The sequence below is a fragment of the Poecilia mexicana genome, unplaced genomic scaffold (genome assembly GCF_051168715.1).
Source record: "Poecilia mexicana isolate PSO_F unplaced genomic scaffold, ASM5116871v1 scaffold_15, whole genome shotgun sequence".
Classification (NCBI taxonomy): Eukaryota; Metazoa; Chordata; class Actinopteri; order Cyprinodontiformes; family Poeciliidae; genus Poecilia; species Poecilia mexicana.
This window is the reverse complement of record NW_028263384.1, coordinates 14,839,821-14,858,857: the sequence shown is the minus strand read 5'-3', so window position 1 is coordinate 14,858,857 and position 19,037 is coordinate 14,839,821. Positions and strand designations below refer to the sequence as shown.

Sequence of the window (19,037 nt, the reverse complement as noted above, 5' to 3'; positions counted from 1 at the left end):
TGTTTTAGGATCCATGATAATCCTATTATGGATTGTTGAAGCTGTACAAATGTGCAATTTTAAATTGACTTTTGTTATAACTGTGATGATATAAATAACAGACCAAGGAGTTCTTGCAACCCATTGTAAGCATTGCATTTAAAAATCTTCTGTAAGTCACCGTAGTTTGCAGTGAGAGCAACACAACTGTGGAATGATTTACTGCCTGAAATAAAAAAATTACTGGATTCAAAGTTTTCAAGATGATATAAAACTTATACAAGCGCGTGAGCATCATTATTGTTCTCGTTTGTTTTTATTGTGTTAAAAACAAAGTCAGTAAAAGTGTAAAATAATGATGTGCACGGTTTTCCTTCGTTTGATTTATTTTAGTAATTTTCACACAGAAAGCAATAAATTTGAATGAGCAATGAAATCAACAGCGTTAGTGGTCATCATTGCGGCCTCCACGATGTTCACAGAGAGGCATTGCTTTTGTTTCCGTTTTGTTTTGTACAGCCAAATGTTGCAAAAGTCTCTGCAAACCACTCGAACCCAGGGTTCCAATTATATGATATATCAGACTTCTGTATCGTTATTTGCTTACTGTCAGCGGTGTGATACACAGCCTGCACTGTGTGCTTTAGCAGTCTTTAATCAAGACTATTTTGACACAATACTGAAACTATAATCTGAGAAAGTCAGTGGGTGTTAGGTGTCAGTGAGTCTGGCTGCAAAGGCGTGACAATGTTATTCAAGACATTTGACATACCTCCTTGAATGACAATGAATTCTTTACAAAAGATGTTGTTGTGGTTAAAACTAATGCCAGCAACAGAAATCGGTCACCTCAAACAGAAATCATATGTGGATTTAGTTTAAATAAATATTGCCACTTTATCATGTATTCAAAGCATTTAGTCACTCGCTTCAAACAGAAAAGCACAAAAGAGCAAACAGTTGTTCTTTGAACTAAGTTACACCCCTGATGTGGGATTATTGTTAAAAAAAATAGGCTTTAGAGTTCATAGCTAAATTTAGAAAGATCACATAATTAATAATGCCCTCAATATGTTTAAATCATACAGGACAGGCAACAGATGTGTACTGCTTATTTTTCATATTCTATACTTACATTTAAAGCAAACCACATGTCAAACAAGTAGTATTGTCTGAAGCTACTGCTTTGCAAACGAACAACTTTGAGCTGCCCTTAAGCCTACTGTTGAAATAAGTGGGCATCTTTGCTGTGATTTTTTTTTTTTTTTTTCACCTAGTCATGCCCAGGCTCAAACTAGTCATTTTTGTGGCTGATAAACTGTCACACAACTGCAGCAGGCATGCACTGCTACAAAGTGGCTGTGCAACGGTGAAGACAGAATGCAACACAGACTTTGTTCACACCCAGAAGCCAAGCATGTGTGATAACAGCAACTATCTCACACTTTTGAAACTGAACAAAGAGGAAGGGAAACTACTGTGAATTAATAATAGGTATAAATAGGTTAAAACAGTTTGTTGTTCCAAGGAAGTACGTTTTACTGCCGTTGCATGTAAATTTAAACTGAGGCAATTATTCTGTAGGCGTGAAACTGGTTTAGAAAAAAAAAAACAACTGTTGCTTCACTGGTCCACAAACCAACTTATTTAAATATTTCATGTAAAGGACAGAGATATGCATCTCCACAAACAAAAGCATGTGTCCATTTAACTTGTAAGTCTAAGTTATGCAAACACATAAGAGTGCTTTTTAAAAAGTATTCATCTGGTATTAACAGATAGTACTTCTTCAGGATTTTTTTTCCCTCCTATATAAATTGTCATTAATTAAATATAACGTGTGTATAAAAGTGAAATTCACTACTTGCTTCACAATGAAAGACAACATAAAAGTTTTATAGTACATCAGTTTCGGTACAGCTGTGGTTGACAGATATTCCCCTGTTGCTTCACTGCTTTCATTACTTTCCACTTTTCGACACCGTCTGTATTGCTTTGATCCACTCCTTTCTTTCTTCAGATGTTGCAGCTTGCAGGAAATAGTGAGTCTCATCTGAAGTGATAATCTCAAAGAGGTTTCCGTCAACGTCGTACTTCTTGGCTGAAGCCAGGAAACGATAGAAACAAAAGAGGAGTTAAAATAGACGACTAAAAATATATATACTATACTGACAGCACACTTGAGTTCTGTTTTTTTTTTCTTTTTTTTTTTTTGTCTCAGTTGAAAAGCTATATTTACATTCTAACACTAAAATACATCACCCACCATCAGGAACGTACTCCACAGCTGTAACCACAGCTCCTCGGAGATGTATTGAGCCTAGAGGGTCATCGCCCTGACAATAAGGAAGGAGAAAAAAATAGTTTCATGCTGTGCAAAATTTGAGTTCACGCAGCATAGATTGAACCAAGACATTTACCTTTGAAGGATCATAATAGTGCATATAAGCAGGGTCATCTCGAAGTATAAACTTTCGTACCTTCCAGTTTTTTCTTCTGTGTCCCTGTGATAAAATAAGTAGTGGTCAGACAATTAAGTTTATTATACATATCAAAATGCTAAATTTAACCCTGGGAATTTTGAATGTCAAACTAAGTTCCTCTTTCAGTAACTGGAATTGATTTTATGTGTTTGAGATGTTTATGGAAGGTGATTTTCCACCAAGGGAACATTGAACAGTGGCAGTCGGGTTTTGTTGTGTCAACAGTTCACCTGTTTGAGCAAGCAGCCTTGTTTTATAATGTTTCCCCTGAATTCGTCCTTCAGCAGAACGTCTTCGTCACTGGAGTAGCCCTCACAGAAGAACCCACTGTCTGTCTGAAAGGACAAAGATGCACATAAATATAACCCGTGATGTGAGCAGTCCCTGGCAAAGGTATTCACACCGCTTTAATTTTATTTAGTTATTTATTTATTTTCACATTTTTTCAAGTTATTACCAAAAGTGCAAATAACTCTCATTGTGACTTAATGTGACAGACTGTCAGTCAGCAAAAGTGTTGAGACAGAAACCGTCAAGCTCTACTGCAAATTTTGGTGTGTCTGGATTGTGGTCAGGGCCATTAGCTATAAGCTGTTCCCATAGTAACTCTGACTGTAGTTTTAAGGTTACTGTCCTGCTGAAAAGAGAACAACCATTATAATCTTTTGGATTCTCTAACAGATTTTCTTTCAGGACTTCCCTTCTGGCAAAGTCTAGATTTGCAGTGTTTGACTAAGAGTTGTCCCTGTTAACAGATTCTTCCACCTGAGCTCTGCAGCTCCCCCAGAGTTGCCTTAGGCCTCTTGGCTTCTCTGACTATCCCTCTTTTTGCCAGGCTAGATGCAGTTGTTCCACATTCTCTCCATTTTTGGAAGATGGATTGGACACCATAAGACGTCTGAAAGCTTTGGATATTATTTTATGACACAACCCCGCTTTAAGCTTCTGCACAATTTCATTCCTTTTTATATCTGGTGTGTTCCTTAGTCGTCCTGTCTGGACTGGGTGGGGACTTTCAAAATAAAAGGTGCTGAATACAAGAGCATGCTATGATTTTTGGATAATTATTTGCAAATACATTTTGAAAACCATGCATCATTTTCTTCCTATTCCAATGTCATGCTATACATTATGTTGTGCTTATCTGTCACACATACACACACAAAATCATAGAATCCATACATTGTTTAAATAAAGACATGTTTTTGTTAGTACGTTTTCAGGAGCTGAACTCACAAAGTAGTAGAGAGCTTTTGTCTGATCTAAGAAGGTTGTTTGCTCTCCGCCTTCGGCCCCCTCCTTTGACAGGTCATCCGCAGGCTGGAGGAAGCCCTCAGTCAGAAGCCCCGTTGCTAGCATGAGTGCCTCTGGCCTATTTCTTGCCTTCCCTTTTGAAATCAGCCACTCTATTACCGTCGCGCCTGTGCCAAAAATAAGGAAGCTGTGAAAAAGGGTCAAAGAACAGAAATAAACCTTCCTGCCCACCTTCAGTAACATCAAAATAACTTAGAATTCAATACCAGTGAAGCAGTGGTTGAACATTTGATTATCTTGCTCAAGTTTTAACTCCTTCACTCCGTCGTCCTGGTCTTTCATCACCGCATACAACTCACTGGGAAAACACAACCAGGATTATTGTTACATTTTCTGTCACTACCCACAAGCACTTAACAGCTCAGTAAGTTTGACCTTCAATTCTCATAATCTAAAACATTTAAGCATCAAATGATTAAGCAGTGAAGCTAAGGAAGTCGGGCCGCAAGCATTATTATATTTGCCTGATACTTGAGCCTATATTGTTCAAACAGTGCCTTGAAAAGTGATTTAATCCTCATTGACCTTTTCTAAAACTTCTTCTTATGTTTCAGCTGCAAACGTGAGATATTCCATGTGTTAGATCAACACAAAGTAGAGCATAATTGTAAAGTCAAAGAAAAGGGAAAGAATATTTTTTACATTCATATTTTTACAAATGTTTGCTTCTTTGCACAAATTTGCTCAAAGGATATATGATTGAGTGGAGAGTGTCTGTGATACTTGTTTTAGTACAAACAATTCCATTGTGACTCATACCGAACGTTAAGGTGAATTTTTCTGCTAGAAAGTGAATTTACTTCCCAGTCTCATTTGTTGTTTTTGTTTTTTTGCAGTCTGTACAAGATATTCTCCCCAGATTGCATTATGTAGTGAAACCAGAAACAAAAGTAGGCCTCTTTCCTTATTTCTTGATGACCTTTCACTTCTCTTCCAAAAGACTTCTTCACTTTTGAATATGGGTTTAAGGCTATATTTCTATAGCCTTATGAATTCATAGGCTATTATAGACACTAATGGGGCGGGTCTTTGGCTCCAGCCTTCATTCGGTTTGATGTCATGTAATTTTGTGACTTTCTTTCAAAAATGTTTTTTTTTCTTACCACTCTCTTAGAAAGGCACAACTAATATCTATTGTGTCAACCAATTCTCCCTCCTGAGCAGTTCTGATCTTTGCAGGTCTTTCAGAGTTGCAATCAACCCGTTCTTCTAGCTAAAACAGGCTGGATACAAATATAACTCTCATATCTATCCATCCATCCATTTTCCTTCACCCTTGTCCCTCAGTGGGGTCGGGAGGGGTTCTGGTGCCTATCTCCAGCTCACGTTCCGGGCGAGAGGCGGGGTACACCCTGGACAGGTCGCCAGTCTGTCGCAGACTCTCATATCTATTTGTAGAAATCTTTAAAAAAAAATTGTCTTCACATTGATGCTCTACTTTCTTTTGCCCTACCACATGAAATCCAAAATAAATACGATAAAGCTAGAGGTTACAACAACTAAAGCATTCAAGCAATATGAATACTTTTTCAAGGCACAGTATCAAATTAGCAACTCAGCTCTATGTACTGACGTCAAGTACTTCGACTGCAGTAAATATCTTGTATTTTCCCAAAATTACTACCACTCATTTTGTCATTCTGATTAATTATTCTGAAAAAGACTGGATTTGATTTAACTTACGCAAGGTTGACTGTCTCTGGCAGGCGAATGGAGCGTCTGGTGGACTTTCTAGCAAACTTTTTCCCATTGTTTAGGCAGGATAAGAGTCTCCTAATGTCCTTCACCCAAAGTTCTCTCTCCTCCACGTGCGAGGCTTGAAAGAAGTGATCTTGTTTCCTCTCTGTAGTGATCTTGAACACCAGCTAAATCAAGCAAGTTCCGTCAGCTACACTTTTCAAGTTTCAGGATTTTCTCGATTGAACATTTTATTCTACACAAAGACAAATAATCAGCTAATGCGAGCAGCAGTTTAGAAGAAAACTACTAAAAGTCTCAATTTTCACAATGATAATGATTATTCTCACAGGTGTAATCCTGCAGCCCTCGTTTTACATTGTAGCTGATGATATTATCTGACACTTTCTTACCGTTCTCTTGTTAAAATCTTGACAGGGACTGATGAGTGTTGCTCCTTTCAGTGGGATCATCCCTTTCGGTGAGTGATCTGTTTTCTTTTTATAGTAATCCAAGCCATCTTCTGACAACACCACCCACACTGCACTCCAGGAGTTCAGCACTGTACCCTGAGGATTGTTTAATACAACAGGAAGCCTTGAGCAAAAAGTGCAAGAGCACTGACAAAGGATGGAGCTGTTCGTGAGGTGTGTTGTGTTTGAAGTAAACGCTTTAATGACTGTTTTAGCACAACTTTGTTGGCATGCGTCTTGCTTCCTATTCTGCACGTCAACTCACAAAAGTTTGTGGATCATACTTTTTGCTTTTGACTGAGTTCTTTAGTTTTTCAATATAGTGCATAGACTTACAAGTTCAGATAAAGTGTGCAGGGAGAGTTTTGGAATGATAGCGTTGTTTATAAATGTTATGTTGATTTTTTTCAGTTTGGTTTTAGGCTTTCTCTTCTCTAATAGAATGAAAATGTTTTTTTTTTCAGGCAGATTTTTTTTTCTTTTCTAGAAAGCATATTGCTTAAAATACTTAAACAATAGTAGTATTTAACCGTGATGATGATACTTGGAAGCCTTCCTGTACTTTCATGAAAAGTTGTACTTCTGTTAATTTAATTCTGCAATCTGAAAGCAAGTACACAGAAACACGTGGCCAGTTTTGCATTCTGGACAGACGGCACTCTTATCATTTATCGACTGTATTAATCATTCTCTTGATAAAAAAAAAAAAAAAAAAAAAACTCTAGACAACAAAGAATAGAAAAGAGAGAGAGGAAATAAATATATTTTATAAAGTTTGCAATATTTCAGCCCGTTCAGGACATTTGTGTATTAAATTTGATTGTCAGCTGAGGATGTAAGACTTTTTGCACAGACTGTTCATATATCAGGCAACACTTATCAGTCTTCCTCCTGACACTTTGATACTAATTCAACGTGGTGTTTAGCACTGCTGTTGACACCACTTTGCACTGCTGCCTCGCAGCAAAGTAGACCTTAAGTTCACATCTTGGACAAGGGCGTCTCTGGAGGTAGTTTGCGTAATCTTCACATGTATGTGAGACTTCCTGTCTCTCTCACACAGTACACGTTTACTTGGTTCTCATATGCACTTCCCAAGTCATGTACGCTGGGTTAACAGACCATTTTAAATTGCCTTAAGATCCGACAATATACATGCATGGTTGTCGCCCGGTGATGGACTGGCAAGCTGTGTACCCCACCTCTCGCTTGCTGACTGCTGGAGACAGGCTCTAACCCCACACACCCTCCATGGATTAAGCAGGTGTAGAAGATGGATGGAATAATGTAACTTTTCTGTACTGCCTGGACATTTTCAATTAGAATATAAGGATTTTATTTGTTTGAGCAAGCATCAGGATTTTATTTAACACCCTTTTATGACGCTGTTTCTCAAACCTGCCTTAATTTCTATGATTAAATAAAGACTCATGTTGTAATCACCTGCTTGCACAATAGTTTTTTCATGATGGGAGAGGCTTTCAAATGCGTATACTTTCATTTAAACAATAAATGACACCAGTCAATAATTGACATTTCAGATCTAAGATTTCAAACGATTGTTGAATTGAAATCGAACTGACACAGCTTTAAATGACTTAAAATAAAAGTGCAACAAATGAAAGAAACACATGCTGATGAAAACAGGGAAATAATATTTATCTGACTCCATGCAAACAAAAAGCTCATAAAGTGAAAACTCCACCTCTGTTTGACATTTTAGTTGGGTAGAGAGCAAAATTCACACCTTGCTCAAAGTGAAGAAAGAACATATGAGCGTAGGTAGTGTTAAAAAAAAATAAAAAATTCATTGCGCTCATTGAAAATGGCGTGTACACACACAACTAGTCCCAGAAGTCAAACTTAGCTCTGCTGTGTTATTGTGGATTTTACTCGATTCAAACGTATTGCATAGTTTGACTATGAAGTTCTTCTCTCTAGTTGCAACAGTGCAGAATAAACCTAAAAACACGAGAGCAGTATTTCATGTTTTACTTTCAGCTCTAATAGGAACTTGAGCTTCTGTTTTGACTGCAGAACAGAAGTGTGCATTTCTGTGTTGTGCTGGGACTTTGTGACATCTGTTCCTCTATTCAAATGTTGGTCTGAGCAAAGCTACAACATTCAATATGATTTCCCAGTGCTTGTGTGTACACACCCATGTCCTCCATATATTGGTCGTTTGGTTTTTCAGAATTGATGTTGTCATTTCTTAATATGAAAGTCCATATTAGTACGTTAGTGATATATGAATAAAGCGTACAACTCACATGTTTGTTTGTTTTTTCTTTCTCTGAAACAACAGCCCATTGTTTGAACCTCAAGGCTAAACATTTATATTTACATATAATGGGACCAAAATGAAACTTGAAGTTTTAGTGTTACGACAGCTGTCAAGAGTCTGAAAATAATTCTTTATAAGAGTTTATGTTAGTGGTGGATCGAAGTGTACAACATATTAGGAGGTGAGGTGTATTTTTATGTCGATGTTCTTACCTTTTTAACAAGGTATCCCTCTCTGATCTCTTGTGGCTCCATTATTGGGCTCTCTGCTGCTGTCTGCTGCAACTTGTCACTTTTTAGTGACTGTCAAAAGCATTTCATATCCATTTAACCTACTCCCTCTGCCACCCCCTTTTCTCTCTCTCTCTCTGTCTATATCGCGCTCTTCCTCTCTTTCTCTCTCGCCCCTTCTCTATCGCGTGGCGATTGAGAGGGGGCGTGTGTTTGTGAAAGCCACAGACACTGAAACCCAGAAGCAGGAAATGCGAGCAATGGGTGTGATAAAGATAACTGGTCAACCATCTTCCTGTTGTCAAATATATTATTAGTCACCGCTGAAGATTCGTGGGTGTCTGAGAACTTTTCTGTTCAACTGAATCCAAAAATGGGGCTCAACAGTCTGGATGTCTTAGTATGTTTTATTGTGGTCACATTAAAATTTGAAAAAATGCAGTGGGAGACAAATGTGTTCATCTTCCAGTAAAGTCCCACTGATGTAGAAACGTTCACATCTAAAATAGTTTCACAAGACCTTATTACAAACATTAGGTTTACATTTTTTTCCTTATAATTCTGTCTTTCTACTTGTAGCTAGTTTCATTTTTGTTACTTTCAATTCTAAAATTTCATATAGAAAGAACAAGCTGCAGAGGTTTTGGATATGTCTTAAAGTCTTGTTTATTTCTTTGATCATTTACATTATATGGAACAGTTTAATTGTCTTCGGTCACGATAACAACCTAACGGATTAATCTTGATGCTATTTACCACCACATGTTTTAAGCAATTAAAACATGGACATTTTTAAAAAGCAAGTAAAAATACATATTTGCTAGTCAAAGGATGTGACTGTTTAAATTTGTATAAGGGTGGATTAATTCTAATACCTGCCCTTAGTCAGGTATTAGTTTCCATGTATTTCTGGAAATTGGAAGTTCCTCTTTTTCTAAATTACTCAATGTTCCCTTGTCATGTCAAAGTTGCGAAGTTGAACTGGAAGTGGACACATTTCGTGTAAGATTTAAAAATAGAATGCATGACAGGATATTGAAAAGGCTGAATAATTCATGCAAACTTGTTCACGAGGAAAAAAAAGCCATTGGGAAACAAAAAACAAACAAAAAAAACACCATATATGGTGGATTGTGCATCATGTCGAAGCAGTTGCTGCACAAAGTTTCCGTTTACACCATACTAGGAAATGATATCTGTGATGTAAGCTGTTGTCATCATGGTCAACAGCCGCTTCCATCATGGGCTCACCACCCCACAGAAGATGATGGGCGGCTAAATGACGTGTCAGTTTGCATGAAAGAACATGAGGAACATTTTGTTCAGCAAACTTAACCACAGGTTTTTCTACCTGTGAGATGTCTTGAGTGACATAAGTCCAAAATGAGTCAGAGTGCATGGTTTCAGTTTCTAATACAATATTATAAAGTAATTTTCTTGTTGGATGTTGTAATGATACCTCTAGAGGGCGCTGTTAGTTCATTGAAATCTGATCAAACTGATTACATCAGAGGTGCATTATATTGGATAGCAAAATATGAAATCAGAAAAAAAGAGTAAACAAGCAAGAGTTTAAGTCAATTCGAAAAAGGAAACGTTTATACATTCATCACACACACGGATTTCAACCATTTCTTTTCCAACCATCTATTTCTGTTGATTATGGCATGCAGCACAGGATGCTTTATTCCATTTAATTCAGTTTATTTAAGCGCCAATTGACAATGTCGTCTGAAGGCCCGTTAAAAACAAGTCATTTCAAGTCAATCACACACATATTCCCAGTGATCCTAGCTTTCAAACAGTGCATTTAGTTCAGTTCATTCAAAGAAAAAGCTTTAAGAAGTTTTCTGTTTAAGGAAACCAAGCAGGGTTTGAAGAATTTTGAATTAATATGAATTCGACAACATTTAATTTACCTTTGGGATCAATAAAGAAGAGAGGAACAGGATTCAAGGGAGGTGTAGGAAGGTGTCTATCATATATGAGCAGGAAACTTGTACTATATTTTACTACTTTTTGAAATATGTCATCAGTTGTTTAAAAAGAATACTCTTCAGTTTTTTTTTTATTTAAGTTTTTGTTTTTTCATCGACTAACCATGGTCACCACTGATAGCTGTTTGCCCTATAAAACACCGATGGGAAAGTTCTCTTGCCACCTACATCAGCTCCTCGAAGTGATTGCTTCCTCTTTATTAAGGGGGCTAAAAGCTGTGTGTGCCTGCGCGTGTTCCTGTTGTCAACACGGCACAGAAATGAAAAACAGCGTTTCAGAAGGTCATGTTAGGAAGTGTGGGAGTACAGTGCGGAGTGAGGGAGGCGGAGAGAGATTGAGTGTCTCGGGGAAAAGCCATCAACTGGCCCCACCACACCCACCCCTCCCATTTTCAGCTCAGTGCACTCTTTAGCAGAATAATTGATAGTGCCTGTGAGAAACAGGGAGACTTGGATGAAGATATCTCAATCCCAGGGCTGCAAAACAAGAGCTATGAGGAAAGGCTGGGCCAGCAGAGAGAACAACACATGAAGTATTTAATGTTATGTTCAAATAAAAACAAAGAGATTGAGAAATAGCTGTAGAGCAAATCAGATATTCCTTCTTTTTTTTTGTCAGCAGTGTTGGATATAGCAAATTTCTAGACCAAGCAGTTATAATTATGTAGACCTCCTGAAATAGATTAGTACCACTTTAACTGTCCCACTTTTTTCTTCTGTAGACCAACAGAGAGAAATGCAAAATTGCAGTGGAGGATGTCAGTTCTTTATTAGAAATGTTCTGGAAATTGTGACGTATTTACGTCAAAATTTAGTACAATCATATGCTGAAAGAAGGTGTCTAACTAATCGAGTCCACTTGTACGTAGCTGAATTTCAAATAAATCCAGAAGTTATATAAAGGCCTCAAAAATTCATTGGAGAACATTCTTTATAAGGAACAAACAGCATCACAAAAATCAAGAAACCCAGCAGACAGGTCAGGGTTAAAGCTATGAGGAAGTTTTAAGGGGAGTTTGGTTACAAAGTAATATTTTAAGACTTAAACATAGCACTCATGCCATCCTCTGAATGTTGAAAGGTTATGGCACAGCCACATGCCTAAAGACATCACCATGTACCTAAACCTACAGACAAGACAAGGAGAGCAACACCCCCAAGCGGGCTATGGTGACAGTTTAGGAGCTGAAGAGATTTTCAACTCAGGTGACAGAATTTGTGGACAGGACAAATGACCTTTTCCAAATAATTAGAACCAATTTATGAAGTCAATGCTTTTATATCATTGTTAAGATTGCAACATTTAATGCCTGAACAATAGTTTTTTTTGTTTGTTTGTTTTTTTTTAATATCATTGTAAGTGGAGAGAGGCAGAAAGCTGAAGAGTTTTTGTCTGATTTCAAGGCAGTGGCTGCCTTGTTTCCTCAGTTTCATCATGCTTACAGTACCTTATGTTTCCCCTTCTAGTGCTACTGGATCTGCTTCATCTCGCTATCCTGAGGATGTGCAGCACTAAGTAAGGCTTCTGTTTTTGGGTTTGTTTGAAACTGCCTATTTTTCCTCTGGGTTTGGTGTTTCACTTCTTAATGTCTCCTATATAGAAGGCTAATTGTGAAACGTGTTTTTCCTTCAAAAGCACATCTGGATTAGAATAAAATATTTTTCAAAAAACGTTTATTTGGTCTTCTTTTCTTCCAGCATCTTCTTAAATTTTTCTACTGCAAGGACTCTTCAAAGATGCAACCTCTTATTTGTCCACTTGCATAATCATAATAATTCTACATTATTATGAACGTGCAAAATTAATGAAGGTAGAAAGTTGCTAAGGGCCAAAATTTATTTGTCTTTAGGTCTCTGTACATAATTAAAAATATCTTTCATCAATAATACACACTCTTTTAAAAAAAAATATATATCTTCACTCAAAGAATCCCTCGGTTTAATCTCCAGTTAATGTATAAAATGAGGAGTAAAGGGCAAAGACATCCAGTTCTCAACTCAAGTTGACAGCAAAGTGAAGCAAATGAGATGCTGGAAAACAAGGCCCCACTGTGGTGGGACTGATAAACCTCCAGGCTAACTCAAGAGACGGATGGGAGGGAGAGGGGGGTGCTCCACCATCTGCCAATTAAATGAGGAGAAAATTAATGGGTAAACAGTTTAATTTAGGATCAAATAAGGAGGATAGGCCTGGGAGCCCTGCAGGGAAACGTCATAACATTGCAACCATGACCACCACCCTGTTGCTTTCAACAGACTTCACCAACAAAAAAAAAAAAAAAAAAAAAAAAAAACTTAACACCAAATATTTCTTTTAGCAAACTGCTCTTTATCATTGCCACTAATTTCATATAATCCAAAGACATTTTGAAAACAAAGTACAAAGCAGAAGTATGCTTTTCTTTTGATGTCCAGCAGTGTTGCTACCAGCTATTTGTGTTTGTTTTTGGGGGGTTGGAAAGTGGCTGGCATTGTTGGCCCTCTCTCTGCGGATGGTTGAATGCACCAACAGAGCTATAATGGCTGTACATCGATTTTTGTTCAACTGTGTATATTGTGCTTCTACATAGTGAAACAGCCTTGTGCATTAAGCCAGCAGAAAGCTTCTGAGCGTTACCTCGTCAAAAAAAACCCAAAAAAAAAACCTTTAAAACGGAATTCACTTTAGAGTAAGAGCCCAGCAGCTCTGAGGCGATTTCCTTTTATCACTGGACTTTAGCACTGATGAGCTCAGTCTGCACCGAACCTCTGTCTGAGTGTGCCCTCAAGACAGCTTTTACATAAAGTGTATTTGAAATGTGGTACCTAGGGAACACCTGTGAAAAGAACCATCTGGATATATCGCCATAGTTCCCCCCCAAAAAAAAACAAAAAAAAAAACAACTAATGAATGCTTCTTTTTATGGCCACAGTTTCCATCTGATCTAATGTGCTAACGTTACTGATGCATAAACGTTAATTCCCAAAAGTATGCATGAAGAATTGCTTTAGATGTGCAATTCCTGCCTCAAAGTTTGGCATATATTTTGATTTAAGCCATAAAAACCCACCTTCCTTTGTTTTAAGCAAAATGTGATAAAAGTAGTCATTTTGTTTCATTTATTTTATTTAAAATCCCATCAAAAGTAGATAATGGTGATCATTTGCTTTTTTCTTTGCTCTGAAATGTTCTGACTCAGCAATTTGTAAAAAATAATCTTTAAGTTAATTTACATAACCTCTTCTACGAGTTATGCAATTTGAATCAAACATAGGTGTATGAGGCTGAATGAGAGCAGTGATAAGGAAATAATATGTTTTGATGGGAAGGCCTGGTTTGCTCCATCTCTGGGGGACAAAGGGCTAGCAGGGAGTGAGAAGATGCCAAACAACAGACTGAGGCAGGACATAAATCAAATCTCCCTGGAGATAATAAGGTTTGCAGCAATACACACACATCCACGCTGCATTTCCTGGGGCCTGTAGAGGCTTCAGCACCTCAGTCAGCAGGTTAATGACTTTCAAACTCTGCTTGAGCCGAAGGACACTGCAGTAATTATAGAATTTGACTTTAATTTGGAAAGCGATGTAGGATATTTAAGATTTTGGGAAATTTTCTGTCACATACAGTATTGTGAAAACGTTTTTTTTTTTGTTTTTTTTTACTCCTAATTTACACTTTTCTAAGGCAAAGCATTTGTATGTGAATGGATAAATGACTGAATGTAATGTAAAACGCTTTGGGATACTCTGCACTAGACGAAGCGCTATACAAATATAGGCCATTTACCACTTACCACCATATGTTTTTGTAATGTTTTCAAGTAATTAAGACTAACATATAAGCAAATTTTGCAGACTCTTAGGGCCCTGTTGTGGTTTGGGAGCCTCAACAGAAGTTGTACCACAAAACGTAAAAAATAAAATAAAATAAAAAAATACACAACACCAAGCCTCATTCAGATCATAGTTCCACAATAAATACTCAACAACAAATCCCAATTACAGATCACTTTGTCCTTTCACATCATCACAGAGATCACAGGCTGTGCTTACACAGCCTTCACTGTGATCACAGTTCCAAAGACACAGATTTACAACTCAGTATTTGCCTCAGCAGTGCATAGGACATATGGGGTTATCCCCAAGGGCTGAGTTTATGTCACAGTCTTCCTTCAGGCTGTGGGATGACGGAGCCAAATTATGACCTGATCAGAGGTTTAGGGAAGGCCTTCACAGAATGAAAGAGAAGTCAACAGAGTCATAATTGTCTGATCATTTCTGCTGCTTGTGTCATAGATGGGAAACCGTTTTTAAACACCCTTGCTGGTCTTTGTGGATCAGGGAGTGTCCCTTTTTCCTATGGTAACTTGTAAATACAACAGTAAATGTGGCGGTTCCTCCCTGATTCTACTCATCTGAACTCTGAAAGCCATCTCACTGTGTGCGACTGCTACAAGGCAACTGAGTAAGTCAGAGTCATCTCCACTGTTTGTTCAAAGTGTGTCACTTTCTACAAGATATTGGGAAATCCCTTTACAAGCCAGTTTTTTCTATGTTAATGCTTTTGCGAAGCATCTTGGTAAATCCACACTTCAGTTTTGCTGGTGCAATGGGTAAATGAAGTGAAACTGGTGAAATATTTAAGTGTCCAGAATAGCCCAGACTTCCTTCCTCATGTCTGACCTTCCATTTCATATATAGATAAATAATGAAGCCATAAGCTTGATACTTTCCATCTTTCCCCTTCGGTCCATTTGATGTTGAAACGACAAAAAAAACAAACAAAAAAAACAAAAAAAAAAACAGACTGGATCCTCTTGATGAAGTTTAACTATTTACTTCAAAAATAAAAACAGTACAAACGTTACTCTTCCACAAAAATAATAAAGAGTAAACAGAAGAAATGAAAGAGAGGTCAAAAAACTGTGGCTCCACTCCAACTGCCCAAATAACTCTGTCTAGTCACACCCTAAAATCCTTAACTGCAGTTAGACATGCAAATTTACAAAAAAGGCTTTAGTATAGTCCAATATAACAAATTAGTATGCTATAGAGATCTAACGAGTAATCATTTTTATCCTAATAAAGAAATTGTAAATATAAAGGTTTATCCTAAAGGTCTGTATGAATTAACTCTTTAAGCCTTTTTACCAGTGTTGCACTGAAAGGAACTGGTATAATGGTAATTATACCAGCTACCAGATAATTTATCAGAATCAACTTCTTTTGCCAAGTTGATGGAAACGAAAAAAAAAAAAAAAACGTCTCTGCTTACACTTTCATCTCAGTTAACAAATATTTTCAATAGATTGTTTAATAATGCAAATAAAACATTTTTGTCAGGCCTGTTCATCAATTACTGATGTACAAGTAAAAGTTAAATTGTGCTTAGTCCAGAGTTAAATAATAATATCAACCATGAAAATATAAATTGCGAGGTCAGTGTTGCTCTGCTGGCTAATGAGTTTAACTGCACATTGGCCCCTTAATGAAATTCTGCTTGGGAGACAGTCATTTTGTTCCTGTTATTGATGATGACAAATCATATTATGCCATACATAATACAGGAGATTAACACCACAAATGCAGTCTGACAGCTAATCGTTGTATTTTGGAGATTTATAAAAAAAAAATATCCAATAACACTTTTAAATACCCGGATGGAATGAGGTTGACCTGTTATTTTTGAATCTGCTTTTTTTTTAAAAGAAGACAGCCTGTGATCTAAGGCAAAGCATAAGCATTTTCATCTCTGCACATTTCTTTATATTCCTCCAATTATGAAGGGCTGCTTTTCATCCACTGCCTTCCACTCCAGTTTATCCTTTGGAATCCACAGAGGTTCTGGGGCCAGATGGGGTAATCCCTTCACTGTGTCTGGTCTGCCATGAGGTTTTATCCAGTTAAACTTGCCTGGAAAATCCTCTCCCTATCAAGTAACGCTAAAAAGCTGTTTACCTGCCTTTCTCCAGTCTGATCACGTGATGCAGAACATGCAAAGATGGCTCATCCACACTAAGCCCTGGGGTCAGCTTCTTGCCTCTAGCATAAAGTCTTTTAGTGCATTCTGCTGCTGCTTTAAAGAAGTATTGATTAAGTTGAGAATAGAGTTCTTTTGCTCTGTTTCTCATGGCTAACAGAACTTTTTTTTCCCCATCCTTTCACTAAACAAGAGTATGGAGGAAAAATGAAGTGCAAAAACAACCAATCTGTTCTGACTCCAGAACAGAACAAATAAAAACAGTTGAAACAGTCAAGGATTCAAATCCACAATGGGTGCTTTTGAATTAGGGAGGATTTCTGATTGTGATGGCCAAATCCATGGCCACACTCTGAAGGCAGAAGTCGGTAATTCTTATGCACAATTTAGTTTTCATAATTTATTTTTTTCATTCAAATACAACACTTTAGTTTCAGTAAAACATTTATTAGTTGATTTGGATACATTTGTTCTTTATGTTAGCGTGCACATTTAGTTAGCATGTGTATTTATATCAACTTTAAAGTATTATTTGCTTGCTTAAGATTAACTTTGTTTTCTTTTGCCGGTGCTTACCTGCCTTGGAGTGGCCAGACAGGAGATGGGGTCCAGGGCTCAGCAGGCATAGGTGCTAATTGGACTGCACCATTAGTTCCTGCTGGCAGGGGAAATTTGTAGTTTCTTTATTTAGATAAGTTTTGTATTCAAGTAAATATTAGTATTTAAACTTTAATATTTTTTATTTTCATTTTGTGAGTCTTTAGTTTAGCCAAACTTAGCCGTAATGTTTGTTTTTTGTGTGTGTGATTGTATTCTGTTTAGTTATCCCTATTGTGTCTTAATTGGTCTGATCAGCCAGTATATAAACCCCTGTGTGTCGTTTCTTTGTTAGGTCAGTTATGTTTGTTTGTGCAGCCAGTTTGTTTACACTTTTTGCCTGAGTTCAGTTTTGTTTCTTTGACCTCTTTTATGAGCTCAGTTTATCTTTTGTCATTTATAATCTTTGGGTTAAAATAAAAAACCCTATTTTTCTAATTAATATCCTGTGACTCCTTCTGTTTTTAACTCGGTCCATCACACTGATATACATTGAAGTGTTTCTTTCTAAATTAAATTGAACATGCTGAGATTCAGTGTGAGTTGATAAGAATCAAAGGACAGGATAGGTACATGTACAACAAATACTTTGTGAGAAACTGCTGTGACAATTAGCAGCATAAGATAAAAAAAAGAATACTATGAACTGAAATGCAAAAAATATCCAAATGTAAAAAAAAAAAAGTACTAAGCAATCATTTATCCTTTCAATACAATTCTGTCAAGTTTTTCCAGACCTGGTTTTTTTAATAGCATTCTTGCATTTTTTTAATATAATTGCAAACCCTGATGCTCCACATTAAGTGCTTGTAACCTTGTTTTTGGGAGAAGAAAATTAATCTTAGTAAAATTTACAAAAAAAAAAACAAGTAACACAACAGCTTAGTTACATCCTGACTTACTTACGAAAAAATCTGGCTATGTAGTTTTAAATAAGCAGGACTGTGGGTCAGTCACTGTGGGTTACATAATTGCCATGTTTTATTATAATGATGGTTGAAATCATGAGTTGTTTGAGAATAATGTTAGAATGTTTTCTATCATTTTTGTTGATACAATAACAGTTTTCAACACAAACTGTATATCCTCTACTTTCACAAAACACAACAAAAAAAAATTGGACACACATCACACAAGACAACCTTAATACAATGTGCAGAAAGTCTGCCACTTTTATAATATGAGAGCAAGAGTAATATTCTTTATGCAAATAAGGACAGCGTTTTTAATGTGAGATAGCTGCTCCGCTCTAGCAGGGTGTAATGAATCATTCAAAGCACCACTGAACCCTTCTGCATTGTAAAATAAACCAAAAAAAAACGTACCCATATCTGACATTTCTATCTACATAGCAAAAAGAGGGACAGTGACTTGTCAGAAAAAGAGAAATGTGTTTTAATCATCACGAGCTAACTGAAAGATTTTTGGTTTGACAAAGTGCAGCATGTTGAGCCATTAAGCATGAAATTCTCTCTCTGGGTAATTGTTGTTGTTTCCACCTAAATAACAATGCTTCATTCTTTACATTTGCTGCCCACTGGATATGTTACAAAAGCAAAATGGGTTCTAATTTTTGCAAGCATTCGTCTAAAGTCACGACCAAAGCCATGACTTAACCAGAGACTCAGACAGAGACTGAGCTCAGTGTTTATGGACGGACGATAACAACTCACATGAAAATCAATAAATGACTCTGCAAGGGTCTGTTTTGCTTTATTTCAGCTTTCTTTTTACATCAGAATAAGCTTGTGTTTTTGCGTAAAAAAGTTTTAACCTCTTCCAGACAGTGATGTTCAATATCGGTAATGAGCACAGTCATTTAGCTTATGAAGAAAAACATAAACCTCTTATTGACTGTTTTACATTCGAATGTCCATTGTTAGTATGTGGTAATGCATCAAGCTGAATGTCACACATCTTTTTGATGTAGTACAACACAGAGTTTGCCCTTGAGCCACCCCTTCTCAGTGTGCAGTGTTCTTTTGCTGCTGGCTCTTACTATTGTTCATGAGAATTTCCTGGCACCCGAGGGCATACAGAT

The 19,037-nt window shown here is 37.0% G+C and overlaps 1 protein-coding gene and 1 long non-coding RNA gene across 2 annotated transcripts; one reads left to right on the top strand and one right to left on the bottom strand.

Annotated features, from left to right (window-relative positions):
- Window positions 1–347: 347 nt before the first annotated feature.
- Window positions 348–8,589, bottom strand: plek (pleckstrin). The gene is made up of 9 exons (XM_014983061.2): window positions 8,423–8,589; window positions 5,867–6,022; window positions 5,460–5,641; window positions 3,983–4,074; window positions 3,699–3,883; window positions 2,693–2,797; window positions 2,400–2,483; window positions 2,246–2,315; window positions 348–2,080 (listed from the first exon to the last, which is right to left on the bottom strand). Exons 1-9 carry the CDS (start codon window positions 8,462–8,464, stop codon window positions 1,941–1,943), a joined length of 1,056 nt encoding a protein of 351 aa, XP_014838547.2. The 5' UTR covers window positions 8,465–8,589; the 3' UTR covers window positions 348–1,940.
- An 8,132-nt stretch (window positions 8,590–16,721) lies between these two features.
- On the top strand, window positions 16,722–17,438 carry LOC148155314 (uncharacterized). Its single transcript, XR_015765446.1, has 2 exons — window positions 16,722–16,763; window positions 16,994–17,438. It is a non-coding gene; the product is annotated as an uncharacterized LOC148155314 (long non-coding RNA).
- The last annotated feature ends 1,599 nt before the right edge of the window (window positions 17,439–19,037 follow it).